The 14,756-nt window shown below is 43.2% G+C and overlaps 1 protein-coding gene across 4 annotated transcripts in view; it reads right to left on the minus strand.

The window, feature by feature from the left end:
- LOC140186350 (astrotactin-2-like) overlaps positions 1-14,756 on the minus strand; it is a 1,795,681-nt gene that overhangs the window by 887,779 nt on the left and 893,146 nt on the right. For 3 of the 4 annotated variants that reach the window (XM_072240512.1, XM_072240510.1, XM_072240513.1), the window contains 2 exons: positions 9,094-9,187; positions 6,491-6,565 (listed from right to left, as the gene is read on the minus strand). In XM_072240512.1, coding sequence (XP_072096613.1) covers positions 6,491-6,565; positions 9,094-9,187 — 169 coding nt within the window. The remainder of the gene's footprint in view (positions 1-6,490; positions 6,566-9,093; positions 9,188-14,756) is intronic. The other variant, XM_072240511.1, reaches the window with a different exon arrangement.

The following is a 14,756-nucleotide window of genomic DNA, read 5'->3' on the forward strand; positions in this document are numbered from 1 at the left end:
TTCCGATCTTAGCTTATGCTAGTAGACACCAGGAAATGTTAAATTTGCATACCTGCGTCAAATTGCCAATGCATGCTTTGATGCCATTGCTGACACGCTGATTTGCAAATGTGTGACCTTTGAATGTTGTAAATCACTTATGCAGAGGATCTTCACAAGGCATTTAAGACTTGTTTTCTGTTTTAAAGGGAGACTGTTTACCCCCTCACCCTCCCACAAGATCATAGACCACTGCGTCTCTGACAGAGTTTCACTCCCCATTCCGCCACCCCCCCCCCCCCACAGCCTGTACTTGGTCCCTGAAGCTTTTGTGATTGTGTGCTCCCTTGGTCAATGTGAATGATGCTTTGGGTCTTGTGCCAGACAGAAAATCACTGCAGTGGGGAAGAGGGAGGAAAACACGGAAAGTGTGGAGTTCCCTCAGACAGCACCGCCTTAAGAGTCAGAATCAGGGTCCCATTTATTATCACTGCATATGTTGTGAAATTTGTTGTTTCCCAGCAGCAATACAGTTCAAGTCATAAAGAAAATTACCATCAGTTACATAAATAAGTAAGTAGTGCATTTGAGGACAGAATAATGTTTCACCCTTTCTAATCTCTTTCCTTTTGTACACAGTAACAGTGAAAATCTCTTAAGTTATCAGCAGTGAGCTGCATCCATTAAAGGCAAGGAAGCTATGACCGGCGATTTTTTTTTTGCGGTAACACACACAAGATGTTGGAGGAACTCAGCAAGTCAGACAGCATCTAAGTAGGAAAAAATGTTCTGGGCCAAGGTAAAGGAGTTACACAGAGTGCTGTCACAGGAAAGCAGCATCCATCATCAAGGACCACAAAATCCAGATCATGCTCTCTTCTCATTCCTGTCATCGGAAAGAAGGTACAGGAGCCTCAGGACCCAAGCCACCAGATTCAGAAACAGTTATTGCCCATCAACCATCAGGCTCTTGAACCTGCGGGGACAACTTCACTTATCCCGTCACCGAGATGTTCCCACAAACTATAGACTCACTTTCAAGGTCTTTTCATCTCATGTTCTCAATATCTATTGCTTATTTATTTTTTTATTAATATTTTCCCTTTCTTTTTGTATTTGCACAGTTTGTTTTGTTGTTGCACATTGCTTGTTGTCTGTCCTGTTGGGTGAGGCCTTTCATTGATCCTATTGTGTTTCTTGCAGTTACAGTGCATGTCCACAAGAAAATTAATCTCAGGGTTGATATGTGCACTTTGATTAAAAATTTACTTTGAATTCTGAACATTGAACAGTCTTGGCCTAAAATATTAACTGTCTATTTCCCTCCTTTGATGCTGTCTGACATGCTGAGTACCTTCAGCATTTTGTGTGTGCTGCTCAAGACTTCTAGCATCTGTAGAATCTCTTGCATCTGAAACTTTTTGCAGTAAACATTTCACTTATTTCTACTACTGCATAACTTTACTTTTCACAGGCACCTAAACATAATGATATGTCATGCCAGTTGTCAAATCTGCTCTGATGCAACAGCTGGAAATCTTAGTTTGTCTGAACCCACCAAAGTCACCTAAAATCATTTTGATTCCTGCACAGATGTGACATGATTGAAGTATTATCATCACTTCCACCGAGGAGGATTTCATGGCTGTACCTATTGCCCTCCAGACTACAACAGGTGAACACCATCTGTTTTTTATTGTGCACTAATTTGTTTCATTAAGTGATGTACAAGTCAATGAAAAGCTAATGAAAAGCTGATGAACGGGTGCAGACAAAGAACAGAACAGGGACAGACAGGAGCCTTGAAATTCTGCCATGATTACATTGCTGAAGGCTTAGGTGTGACATAATTTTGAGCGCATTCAAGATAAAGGAGTTTGCAAAGGAGCTCAGCTTTGGGTTCAGTGGGGGTGAGAGGAGAGGGATTTGGCAACTAGTTTTGAAATGGTGAGTGTGGTGTGATGCTGTAACAGGAATCACAAATGCAATGACACTGTCCTGTAAATTCCACTGAGGTCGAAAGAGTGTCTGGTAACGGCAGGCGGCTTGAGAAATAACACTAAACAGCTGAGAAATAACACTAAACAACCTGGAAGAGGTCGTTATTGTGTTGTGCTTCAGTAAGCAAGTCAACATCGGCTAGGGCACAGGCACAGAGGACTGTGTATGGTTGTCACAGCTTGAGTAGTTTCTCACTAATTCTGTGGATGAGTTCCACTCCCACAGGGAGGTGAAGGTGAGAGGCAGCACTGCATCATGAAAGATTAAGATAAGTGCCAGGGCTTAGTCTTCACTAAGATTTGCTCTGTTACAGACCTGTTGGTTACGATCATGGCTTTTTTGCCATCATGAAGCAAATACAGGATGGAGATGAATTTCTATCTACAGCCTAATTTAAGATAAATCTTCCAGCGCGCTTCCCCATTGATAAAGTCAATGGCTTGGTCGTGATTACAATTACACCTTTCAACTGCTAATTGCACAACCTCTAACTCCAGCTCCAGGCTGGAGCTTGACCGACAGCACCTCCAGGCCGAAACCTAAAGTGCTGCCACCAGACCCCAGCCTCCACTTCCCCAACTACCACTCTCCAATCCAATGTCTCTCAGACCCCACCTTCAGCTCTTGGGTCCTCGGAAGCTCCATCTTCCTCCCACACCACCTTCCCTGAACACCCGACCCTCCTCTCTCCTCAGACGGTACCTACCCTCTCCCCCCCTCACCATCGACCTCCTATCCCACCTCTCATCCATGTCAGGTTTTCACAATTCCCTCTGACTCTGAGGCAGAATGCTTTGTCCTCAGTAAGGGTCTTAACTTTATCCTCAGTGAGTTCCATGCCTACCACGAATCCAAGCTCTTCTTCTGTCGCCTCTTATCTATGCCTACTTCTTTGGCAAGCACTCTCTATCAACATTAATGACTCCTTCTCCTGTCTTCGACCCTCCTTCTCATCTTTGACACTCTGCCCTGGTCTTCCGCCTGCTCTAGATCTTTTTATCGCTAACTGCCGACAAGACATAACACTCCTCTCTCCAATTCAAACCTCACTCCCTCAGATCATGCTGCTCTCCACTCTCCTTACACTAATCTCAACCTCACCATCAAACCTACAGATAAAGCGGGTGTGGTAGTGGTCTGGCAGGCTGGTGGTCTGTGGCCAGACAACAACTCTCAGATACTTCCTCCTTCTTACCCCTTGAACAGGGCCCCACTAAGGAGCATCAGACCCTTCTCTCCTGCACCATCATAGACCTCATCCACTCTGGGGATCTCCTATCCACTGCCACCAACCTCACGGTTCCTTTACCCCACACTTCCCATTTCTACCTCCTACTTCCACAAAGCTGACTGTCCAGGTAGACCTACTGTTTCCGCCTGCTCCTGCCCCACTGAACTCGTGTCTGCATACCTCGACTCTGTATTTTCCCCCGTGGTTCAGTCCTTTCCTACCTACTTCTGTGAATCTTAACACACTCATGATATTTTCAATGACTTTATGTTCCCTGGCCCAGATTGTCTCATTTTCACTATGCATGTCCAGTCTCTATACACTTCTATCCCCAATCAGGTGGGCCTTAAAGCTCTCTACTTATTTCTAGACAACAGACCCAAGTAGTTCCCCTCTACCTCCACTCTCCTCCATCTGGCAGAACTAGTCCTCACCCTCAATAATTTCTTCTCCCAATTACTTCAAACCTAAGGTGTAGTCCCAGCTTTGCCTGTCTTTTTGTCAGCTAAGTGGAAAAGTCTATGTTCCAAGGCTACACCAGCATTGCTTCCCAACTCTTCTTATGCTACAATGATGACAGTATTGGTGCTGCTTCATGCATCCACACACACTGAGCTCGATAATTTCATCAACTTTTAACTTCCACCCTGCCCTCAAAAATTACTTGGTCCATTTCTGATACCTCTCTTCCCTTTCTCCATCTCTCTGTCTCCATCTCTGGAGACAGTCTATCTACTGATATCTTTTATAAACCCACTGACTCTCACAGCTATCTGGATAATACTTCTTCTCACCCTGCCACTTGTAAAATGGCTAATCTCTTGTCTCAGTTCCTCATCTTCACCACATCTGCTCTCAGGATAAGGTTTTTCTTTCCAGAACTTTTCTTTCAAAGAAGGTGGCTTCCCTTCCTCTACCATCAATGCTGCCCTCTCCTGCATCTCTTCCATTTCTCGCACATCTGTCCTCACCCCATCCTCCTGTCACCACATCAGAGATAGGCTTCCTCTTGTGCTCACTTACCACCCCATAAGCCTCTGCATCTAGCACATAATTCTCTGTACCTTCTGCCATCTCCAACAGGATTCTACCACCAAGCACATCTTCACTCTCTCCCAATTTCTGCTCTCCACAGGGATCTCTCTGTACATGATTCCCTTGTCCACTCACCCCTCCCACTGATCTCCCTCCTGGTACTTATCCTTGCAAGCGGAACAGGTGCCACACTTGCCCCTGCATCTCCTCCCTCACTACCATTCAGGGCCCAAAATAATCCTTCCAGGTGAGGTGACACTTCACCTGCGAGTCTGTTGGGGTCATCTGCAGTATCGGGTGCTCTTGGTGTGGCCTCTTGTTTATCGGTGAGACCTGATGTAGATTGGGAGACTGCTTTGTCAAGCACCTTCATAAAATGTGGCATTTTCTGGTGGCCTCCTATTTCAATTCTACTTCCCAGTCCCATTCTGACTTATCAGTCCATGGTCTCCTCTACTGCCATGATGAGGCCACACTCATGTTGGAGGAGCAACACCTTATATTCTGTCTGGGTACCCTCCATTCTGACGGCATGTACATCAATTTTTTGAACTTTTTGTAACCGCCCACCGTCCTTTCCTTTACCATTCCCCATTCTTGTTTTCATCTCACACCTTCTCTTCTTATTTGCCCATTATCTCCCTCTGGTGCTCCTCCCCCTTCCCTTTCTTCCATGGACTACTGTCCTCCCTATCATATATCCCCCCTCTCCAGCCCTATATCTCTTTCATCAATCCACTTCCCAGCTTCACCCCTTCCCCCTTCCTGGTTTCACCTATCACCTGCCATCTTGTACTTCTTCCTCCCATCCTCCCATCTTCCTATTCTGTCTTCTCTCCTTCCTTTTTAATCCTGGTGAAGGGTCTCGGCTCAAACCATTGACTGTTTACTTCTTTGCACAAATGTTGACAGTCCTGCTGAGTTCCTGCAGCATTTTGTACATGTTGCGATGTGGACAATGACAATGCAGGTTCACCACTTAATTTCTTCACCAATAAGATACCACCTGCTCGCTCTAAAAGCCTTGTTATAACTTTAGTTGATATTCTGCCTTTTCAACTTTTTGTTGGTTCGGAGAGTTGGCAAGGATGAACCAGGTAAGTTACTGTGGGATGGAGTCAAGGGCACTCACAGGAAGTGATAAACCCATGGTTGAGGAGACCTCCGAACTTCTGAAGGTTGGCATGATTGCATAGCAGTTAACACAATCACTTTACATTGCCAGCTATAAGACTGGCTTTTGATTCCTGCCACATTCTGTAAGGAACACACATAAAAATTGCTGGTGAACGCAGCAGGCCAGGCAGCATCTATAGGAAGAGGTACCGTCGACGTTTCGGGCCGAGACCCTTTGTCAGGACTAACTGAAAGAAGAGATAGTAAGAGATTTGAAAGTGGGAGGGGAAGGGGGAGATCTGAAATTTTAGGAGAAGACAGGAGGGGGAGGGATGGAGCCAAGAGCTGGTCAGTTGATTGGCAAAAGGGATATGAGAGGATCATGGGACAGGGGGCCTAGGGAGAAAGAAAGGGGGAGGGGGGAAGCCCAGAGAATGGGCAAGGAGTATAGTGAGAGGGACAGAGGGAGAAAAAGAGTGAGAAAAAAATAATAATAATAAATAAATAATGGATGGGGTACGAAGGGGAGGTGGGGCATTAACAGAAGTTAGAGAAGTCAGTGTTCATGCCATCAGGTTGGCAGCTACCCAGACAGAATATAAGGTGTTGTTCCTCCAACCTGAGTGTGGCTTCATCTTGACAGTGGAGGAGGCCATGGATAGACATTCTGTGAGGAGTTTGTATGTTTTTCCCACAATCACATGGATTTCCTTTGAGTGTTTCAGTTTCCTCCCACATTCCAATGAAGCAAGGTTAGAGTTGGTGAGTTCTGGGCATGCTATGTTGGTGCTGGAAGTGCAAAGACTCTTGCGGGCAGCCCAGCACAATCCTTGCTGGTTTGTTTTGACACAAATGACATACTTCCCTGAATGTTTCAATGTTTTTTTGAAGATGTGACAATTAAAGCAAATCTCTAAACTTTCCAGTCAATGTTAACAACTTCTGTACCCTTGATAAATTCACCTCTCTTCTTGGCTCTCAGTAGGATTGTGCCTTTGATGTTTGGACTACAGTCCTGCAGAAACTCTGCTGTCAAAGTGTAAGATATAAGAGAACTGACCGAAATCAAGTAAAACATAATATCATCAAAACAAAGAAGGAAGATAGTGAAAGAAACTTTTTTGTTACCTGAATATCTTCTCTGGAGCCTGTTCCCCTGTCACAAGGTCATAACCTCTTTCCAGTGTTGTGTATGGCCATGGTCTACATATAGGAAGAATTAAATACAGTTAGGAAAGTTAACAACAGGAAAAGTTTGATTATTTCCCAAACATAATGAATGGCATGGTTGTTACATACTAACATTGTTAGATATTTACATTGCACAATTAGAAAATTGACAAAAAGTATTCACAGAAGTAGAAGAAAGGGCATAAAATTAAAGGAGAGATTATTACTACTTTGCACATGGAAGAATGCAAATTGGATAGAAGGCAGTTCACTGCGACTGACTTCCCTTCCACAACCTGGGTGGAGAAGTTTGAGTTGAACCCGCATTCTGTGGAGTTCTAATTCTACAGTCTTTTTTCCTGACAGAAGTCAGCCTGATTGACTTGGTGATAAATTACGCGGGGAGCTTTCTCCTGATTGTGCTGAAGCTGCTGGTGTTGTTTCTGCAATGGAGAGACCAGTCCCCAGATTTGAAGGTGGTTACCTGCTGGAGAAGGTTTAAATGTTTGTTAGAATGTTATATCACACTGTGTGGCAGTCAAAGCAAACTATGTGTATGCCTTTAAAGGGAAACTAGAAAAGGAGCTGAGGGGTAGAAGTAGAAAGCTCTACTGGACGAATGAGATACGGTAAGGTGGGACGAAGATGGAGTAGAATATGGACATCAGTATGGAATGAACTGCCAGCACAAGTGGTGCATGTCAGCTCTATTTCACTGTTTAAGAGAAGTTTGGATTGATACATTGATAATAGGGGTGTGGAGCGCTCTGGCCCCAGTGCAGGTATATGGGAGTAGGCAGTGCAAATGGTTTGCCATGGGCTAGATGGGCCAAAGGGCCAGTTTCTGTGCTGTACTCATCTATGACTCTCGGACTGTTTCAGCTTGGGTGTGGCGGATTGTTTCGAATTGCTGTGTAATTTTCTTCTTGTAAGAAGCACAACACAGGCAGATAGTACACTTTAAACTTTAAGTGGGAGAAAGATACAAAATAACTGTTTTTGAATTACACTTTCATAATACAAATTAGAGCACTCATGTAAAAGTCCTCCTTTCCATCCTGCTACCTGGATTCTAGTTTTCCATCGTACAGACTCAAAATCTGATTTAAAAATGTGAAGATATCAATAAAAACTGTACTTAACTCATTACTGAATAACTAGCATGCAGCTAGCCATATTAAACCATGTTTTGAAATGGGAACCTTCACCAGTGCTCTCTTGTCTGCTTCCTTTCTTCCTTTGTGTGCATTCACCTCATAAATACGGCTTCCAAAATTTCTCTTAATACTATGACTTATTTCTTTTCCCCCACCTGCCCAGACTAATAGTACAAAGCTCCTGATTAAGGGTCTCTTATCTTAGAAAGAATGTGCTGACACTGGAGAGGGTCTTAAGGAAGTTCACGAAAATAATTTCAGGATTGAATGGTTTGTCATATGAAGGGTGTTTGATGGCTCTGGGCTTGTATCCACTGGAATTCGGAAGAACGAGGGGTGACCTCATTCAAACCTATTGAATGGTGAAAGGCCTTGATAGAGTGGATGTGGAGAGGATGTTTCCTAAGGTGGTGGAATCTAAGACCAGAGGGCACAGAGGGGTGTCCTTTTAAAACATAGATGCGAAGGACACATAAAATGCTGGAGGAGCTTAGCAGGCCAGAAAGCACCTATGGAAAAAAATACAGTCGACGTTTCTGGTGAAGACCCATCTCCAGGATTTCCAGCATCTGCAGATTGTGTTGCTTGGATTTCCAGAATCTGCAGATTGTTTGTCGATGCAAAGGAATTTCTTTAGCCAAAGAGCGGTGAATCTATGGAATTCTTGGCCACAGGCAGCTGTGGAGGCCAAATCTTTATGTATATTTAAGGCAGAGGTTGACAGATTCTTGATTGGTCAGGGCATGAAGGGAAACACAGAGAAGGCAGGAGACTGGGGCTGATTGGAAAATTGGTTAAGCCATGATGAAATTGTGGAACAGATTCGATGGGCCAAATGGCCTGATTCTGCTCTTTCGTCTTATGGTCCTATGGTCTCAGTCTGAAATGTCGATTCTTTACTCCTTTCCATAGATGCTGCCTGATCTGCTGAATTCCTCCAGCATTTGGTGTGTGTTACTCTGGATTTCCAGCACCTACACAATCTTTTGTGTTAGTGCAAAGCTCAGCTGGTCTATATGTTTAAATAACTGATCAGTTCTCACTTCTCCAACCATGTAGTACTGTGAATGGCTAATAGTTCATTTTTCTCTTTTCAGTTTCAGTTATATTCTGGTTCCTCTGAAGTGCTATGCTTCTCTATCAATTCTGGTGACCTGCAACTTCATCACCATTTTGGTGTCAAATTCCTACATGTTGTTATTCCCTCCTTCTTCCACCCAATGTACCTTAAACCCTGTACGGTAGACCAGGCTTCAGCTTATTAGCTTAGGACGTGGCGTAGGATCCAATTTTGTTGGATAAGTCTCCTGTGAAGCACCTAGGGGGTTGCAATGTTATAGATGCTACATGATAATGAGATGTTGTTGTTACTGTCATTATACATAAGCACAGCTTTTCATTTACCGAACTAACCCTTCATTTTGTCCCCAGTCACTTCTCACACAGAGATGTTTGTGGATTGGATCTGGACTGTAACCATCATGACAGCCACATTCACCTGAAAATAAAAGACAGAAATTTAATTGAGATTCAAGAAAAGTTCACATACTGCTCTGTTTCCCTAGAGGAAATAACCTACAAATGTGATAACTCTACATAGCCTCATTCCAAAACATCACAAACACAAGATTTTTTTTCAAGTCAATATCATTCCAACCCTGGCTTTGGCTTTCATTTACATTTAATTAGAACATCACACATCCATTTTCTGTTTCATCTCTTTAAAGAAATACATTACATACACCTCATTCCCTGTACTAAGGTAATTCAAGAGGCTTTTGGGGCTACGTGCAATTATATGAGTAACACATTCTCCATTTCAATTTATTCTTCAACTATTAACCCATTTATGACAGGACTAAATAACCAAATTTGTAATGTTTTGGCAATTACAAATTGTTTGATTGAAGAATTGAGATAGATTTAATCGCCAGGTATAACTATTTTCAATTGCTTGCTGCAGAGTGCTTTGTAGACTGTATCAATGTTTTCAACAAGCTTTCATTAAAGTGATGGATCTTTGTTTCCAGAAAATGACTCATTCCATTATTAACTGAAACATATACTTCACAAAGGTCCCAGATTATATCCCTAGCTTTTGATTGAATATTGTTTCATTTGTAACCTATTTCAACCCTTGCCATGTATGCTGACCTTGAAAGGAGTAATGCCAGATTGCACATAACTGTCTTGAAGCTAAACTATGAGTCTTAAATCTTCACCATCCCACTGCACCATCATGATGGTTGTACACCTGAACTCTCTCAATGACCTCTTGCACTGCTACTGCCAATTAGTGTTGGCTTTATGGACATTTTACAACTGGGATCTCTTTGGCTGAGAATGAAATTGAAGCTGGCAGAGTTTATTTCCCTTGTGACCCTTAACAAGTAACAGATGGAGCCCATCATCTTTTCTGTCTGAGCTGGATTCAAACAGAGGCACAACATGGAAAGACTGCGGACTTTAAAGATACCATAAAGCACTTAGACATCCAGTTCCCTAATGTAATACGACACAACCTAGTCTCAGGAAGATTAGACTTTGTAAAGACTTTGTCGACTTTCTTCCCAGTCAAGAGTTATTACGAGTTACTGTTTTCTTATGAACACAAGAAAACTGAATTCCTGTCTTCCTGTTTCACAAAGAACATGAACTGATAGATTCACAGCAAAGTCTGAGCCTTGTAATATTCACACCTTAAATGTGATCTTATGTTAAAGAATAAATCTGGAAGCAGTGATTTATGACTTCTCATTTGGTGCAAACATTGCAATTGATAACAAGAAGAATAAAATGCACGTGGGACAAAGCTAAAAGCTATATAACAACTCCTCATAATAGCTTGAAGTGAGACAGAATGGAACATTTTTGACATCTGCACTTTTGACATCATGCTAAAGCAATATGCAAGTTCTCACTGAGCTGAAGAACAGAGAATATAAGCCGACCAATAGCTTTTCTCCTTCTCTATGGAGATGAATCTGATCACTGGTACATGTTTGCAAGCTACCCATTCATCACTGACAATTGCATTTTAGGTAAATGAACACCATGTTTACACAGGCATGCTTTGAATACTAGTTTGACAGCCGGTAACTCCATCTATTTGTTGCTTTGCAGCTCAGTAGCAAGTGCTGAAAGAGGAAACCAACATGAATTTTGTTACGAAACATAACAAATTCTCACAAATTTTGTAAAATAAAGTTAGCGCCATTGATTATAAGCAATTATTGCAATGAAGAAATAAACATTTGGCCAACAAGTTAAAGATCCATGGATGTACAGCTACTGTCTTTATAACTAAACTATAACTAAGGACCTCCACCACCAAGGACATACCCTCTTCTCATCAGGAAGTAGGTACAGAAGCCTGAAGGCACATACTTAATGATTCAGGAACAGCTTCTGTATCCAGTGCTACCAGTGTGGCCTCCTGTATATCGATCAGACCCAACATAGATTGGGAAACCACTCTACTGAGCACCTATGCTCCATCTGCTAGAGAAAGCGGATTCTCCTGGTCACAAAAATGAGAAAATCTGCAGATGCTGCAAATCCAAACAACACACACAAAATGCTGGAGGAAGTCAGCAGGCCAGGCAGCATCTATGGAAAAGTGTACAGTCAATATTTCGGGCCGAGGCCCTCTGGTAGCCAACTATTTTGACGCTACTTCCCATTCTGACATGTCAGTCTCTGGCCTCCTCTATTGCCGTGATGAATCCACACTCAGGCTGGAAGAGCAACACCTTATGTCCCTTCTGGATAACCTTCAACCTGATGGCATAACTTCCGGTAATCCCTGCCATCTACACCCCCCACCCCCGCTTCACCATTCCCATGTCCCACTCTCACATAATGTCCTTTCTTCCTTGGCTTTCTGTCCTCTCCCATCAGGTTCTCCCTTCTTCAGCCCTTTATCTTTTTCACCAATTTCCCATCTCTCCACTTCACCCCTCCCCCTCTCCCGATTTCACTTATCACCCGTCACCTTGTACTTCTTCCTCCCCTCCCTCCTTCTTACTCTGACTTCACATCTTTTTTTCTCCAATCCTGATGAAGGGTCTTAACCCAAAACATCGACAGTTTACTTTCTTACATAAAAGCTGCCTGACCTGCTGAGTTCCTCCAGCATTTTGTGTGTGTTGAATGAATTTGGTAAACAGCTTTTAAGACAACATCTCTACTACAATTGCACACTTAACTGTAGCAAATGGAGGTGAATTTCCAGGCTATTATGGGTTCCCATCTACCTTACCAGCCTTCAACAGGTTGCAGTGATTTTAAAATTACTTGTGCAGTACGTAGGAACTGAAAGGGAAAGCTGTTACTGGGAGACACATGTAGCAGTTTCAGTGTGTTAGTCCACTGAGGGAATTACTCATTTGATTATTTTGCTACATTGGACAGTATTTCACAGAAATATCACTGTTAGAATGGCCACTGAGTTGTGAGAGCAGGCAAGAATACACTTGACACTTCCATTTGAGTGAATTGACTGCACAGATAGAAACATTGTACGCAAGAATGGTTTGGCTATTATGTTAGACACACAGCGATCATGATCAATTAATGTTGTCAGTGGCATAATTGTGAGAAAAGCATATACAATTTATCGGAATAAAAACTCCAGTGGTTTCATTTCAGGCCACACAAGAGAATAAACTCACCTCTTAAGATGCAAAACTGAATAAATTACTAGTGTTAAAGATTCTCAATGCCCATGTGTCACATAACAAATGATCAATTTACAGATTTTGTAAATCTGAGATCTGAATTCCTTCCTTTCACTTCAGGCACAATTCCATATTTATGACGAATATTGGTGGCGCACTGGCATGGCAAGTATTGTTACTGCCCCTCAGTCCTATTGACCCAGGTTCAATTCTGAGCTCTGGCATTGTCTGTGAGGGGTTTGCACAGTTTCCCCATGTGGATGTCTAACAGGTACTCTGGTTTCTACCCACCTCTCTCACGCATGTAGACTGGCCACTGTAAACTGTCACAAGTGCAGAGGTGAGTGGAATAATCTGGAAGGGTGGTGATGGGAATGTGGAGAGAATAAAATGGGTTAGGGTCAGATTAGTGAAATGGCACTTACACGCTGGTTCCAGGACAGATCCTCTGATATGATAATGCCAAGGAATTTAAAGTTACTGTCCAAAATCCCCCACTGAGGACAGCTCATGGACCTCTGGTTTCCTCCTCCTGTAGTTACAATACTCAGTTCCTTGGTTTTCTTGATGTTAAGTGAGAAATTGTTGTAGTGTCATCATTTAACCAGATTTTCAATCTCCCTTCCAGATGCTGATTCATCACCACCTTTGGTATATATTCCACCTCAGGCCAATGTCAATCAGGCTTTGGAGTATCTGAGTAATGGGATCAACATGCACGAAACAGCACACCCTAATGCCTTCACCATCGTTTTGCGGGATTTTAACCAGGCCAGTCTGATAGAAAATGACTAAACAATTACCATCAACAGATCTCTTGCAATACCAGAGGAAACAACACACGGGACCATTGCTACACCACCATCAAGAATGCCTTCCGTGCTATTCCATGCCCTCACTTCAGGAAGTCTGACCACCTGGCTGTACTTCTACTCCCTGAACATAGGCAGAGGCTGAAGACTGCAGCACCAGTAGTGAGGACCAAGAAGGTTTGGACAAGGGAAGCACAGGAGCGCCTACAGGCCTGCTTTGAATCTGTGTTCCGGACTGTATTCCGGCATTCATCATTGAATCTGAGTGAGTATGCTGCAGCTGTTACTGACTTCATTAAAAACTCTGTGGATGAGTGTGTGCCTACAAACACTTTCTGTACATTCTCAAACCAAAAGCAGTGGATGAACTAGGAGGTACGTGGTCTGCTGAAGGCTAGATCTGTGGCATTCAAGATGGTGACCCAGGCCTGTAGCAGAAAGCCAGGTATGATTTGTGGAAGGGTATTTCAAGGGTGAAGAAACAATTTTGAACAAGGTTGGAGGTGACATCGGATGCATGACAACTCTAGACATTACTTCCTACAAAGCGAAACCCAATAGCATGAATGGCAGTGATGCCTCACTACCAGATGAACTCAACACATTCTATGCCCATTTTGAAAGGGAGAATACAACTACAGCTGTGAAGATCCCTGCTGCACCTGGTGACCCTGTGATCTCTGTCTCAGAGGCCAATGTTAGGCTGTCTTTAAAGAGGGTGAACCCTCTCAAGGCGGAAGTCCCTGACGGAGTACGTGGTAAGGCACTGAAAACTTGTGCCAACCCACTGGTGGGGGTATTCAAGGATATTTTCAACCTCTCACTGCTATGGGCGGAAGTTCCCACTTGCTTCAAAAAGGCAAAAATTATACCAGTGCTTAAGAAGGATAATGTGAGCTGCCTTAATGACTGTCACCCAGTAGTACTCCCATCAACAGTGATGAAATGCTTTGAGAGGTTGGTCATGACTAGACTGAACTCCTGCCTCAGCAAGGACCTGGACCCATTGCAATTTGCCTATCGCCACAAAGGGTCAACAGCAGATGCAATCTCAATAGCTCTTCACATGGTGTTAGACTACCTGGACAATACACATATCTATGTCAGGATGCTGTTCATCGACTATAGCTCAGCATTTAACACCATCATTCCGACAATCCTGATTGATAAGTTACAGAACCTGGGGCTTTGTACCTCCCTTTGCAATTTGATCCTTGACTTCCTAACTGGAAGATTCACAATCTGTGCAGATAGGTGATAATATCTCCTCCTCGCCGATGATCAACACTGGTGCACCTCAGGGGTGTGTGCTTAGTCCACTGCTCTACTCTCTGTATACCCGTGACTGTGTGGCTAGGCATAGCTCAAACGCTATCTGTAAATTTGCTGACAATTCAACCATTGGTGGTAAAATCTCAGATGGAAATGAGAGCGCATATAGCAGCGAGATATACCAACTAATGGAGTTGTCACAGCAATAACCTTGCACTAAGCATCAGTAAGATGAAAGAATTGATTGTGGACTTCAGGGAAGGTAAGACGAAGGAACACATACCAATCCTCAAAGGGGGATCAG

This window comes from Mobula birostris, chromosome 22 (genome assembly GCF_030028105.1).
Source record: "Mobula birostris isolate sMobBir1 chromosome 22, sMobBir1.hap1, whole genome shotgun sequence".
Classification (NCBI taxonomy): domain Eukaryota; kingdom Metazoa; phylum Chordata; class Chondrichthyes; order Myliobatiformes; family Myliobatidae; genus Mobula; species Mobula birostris.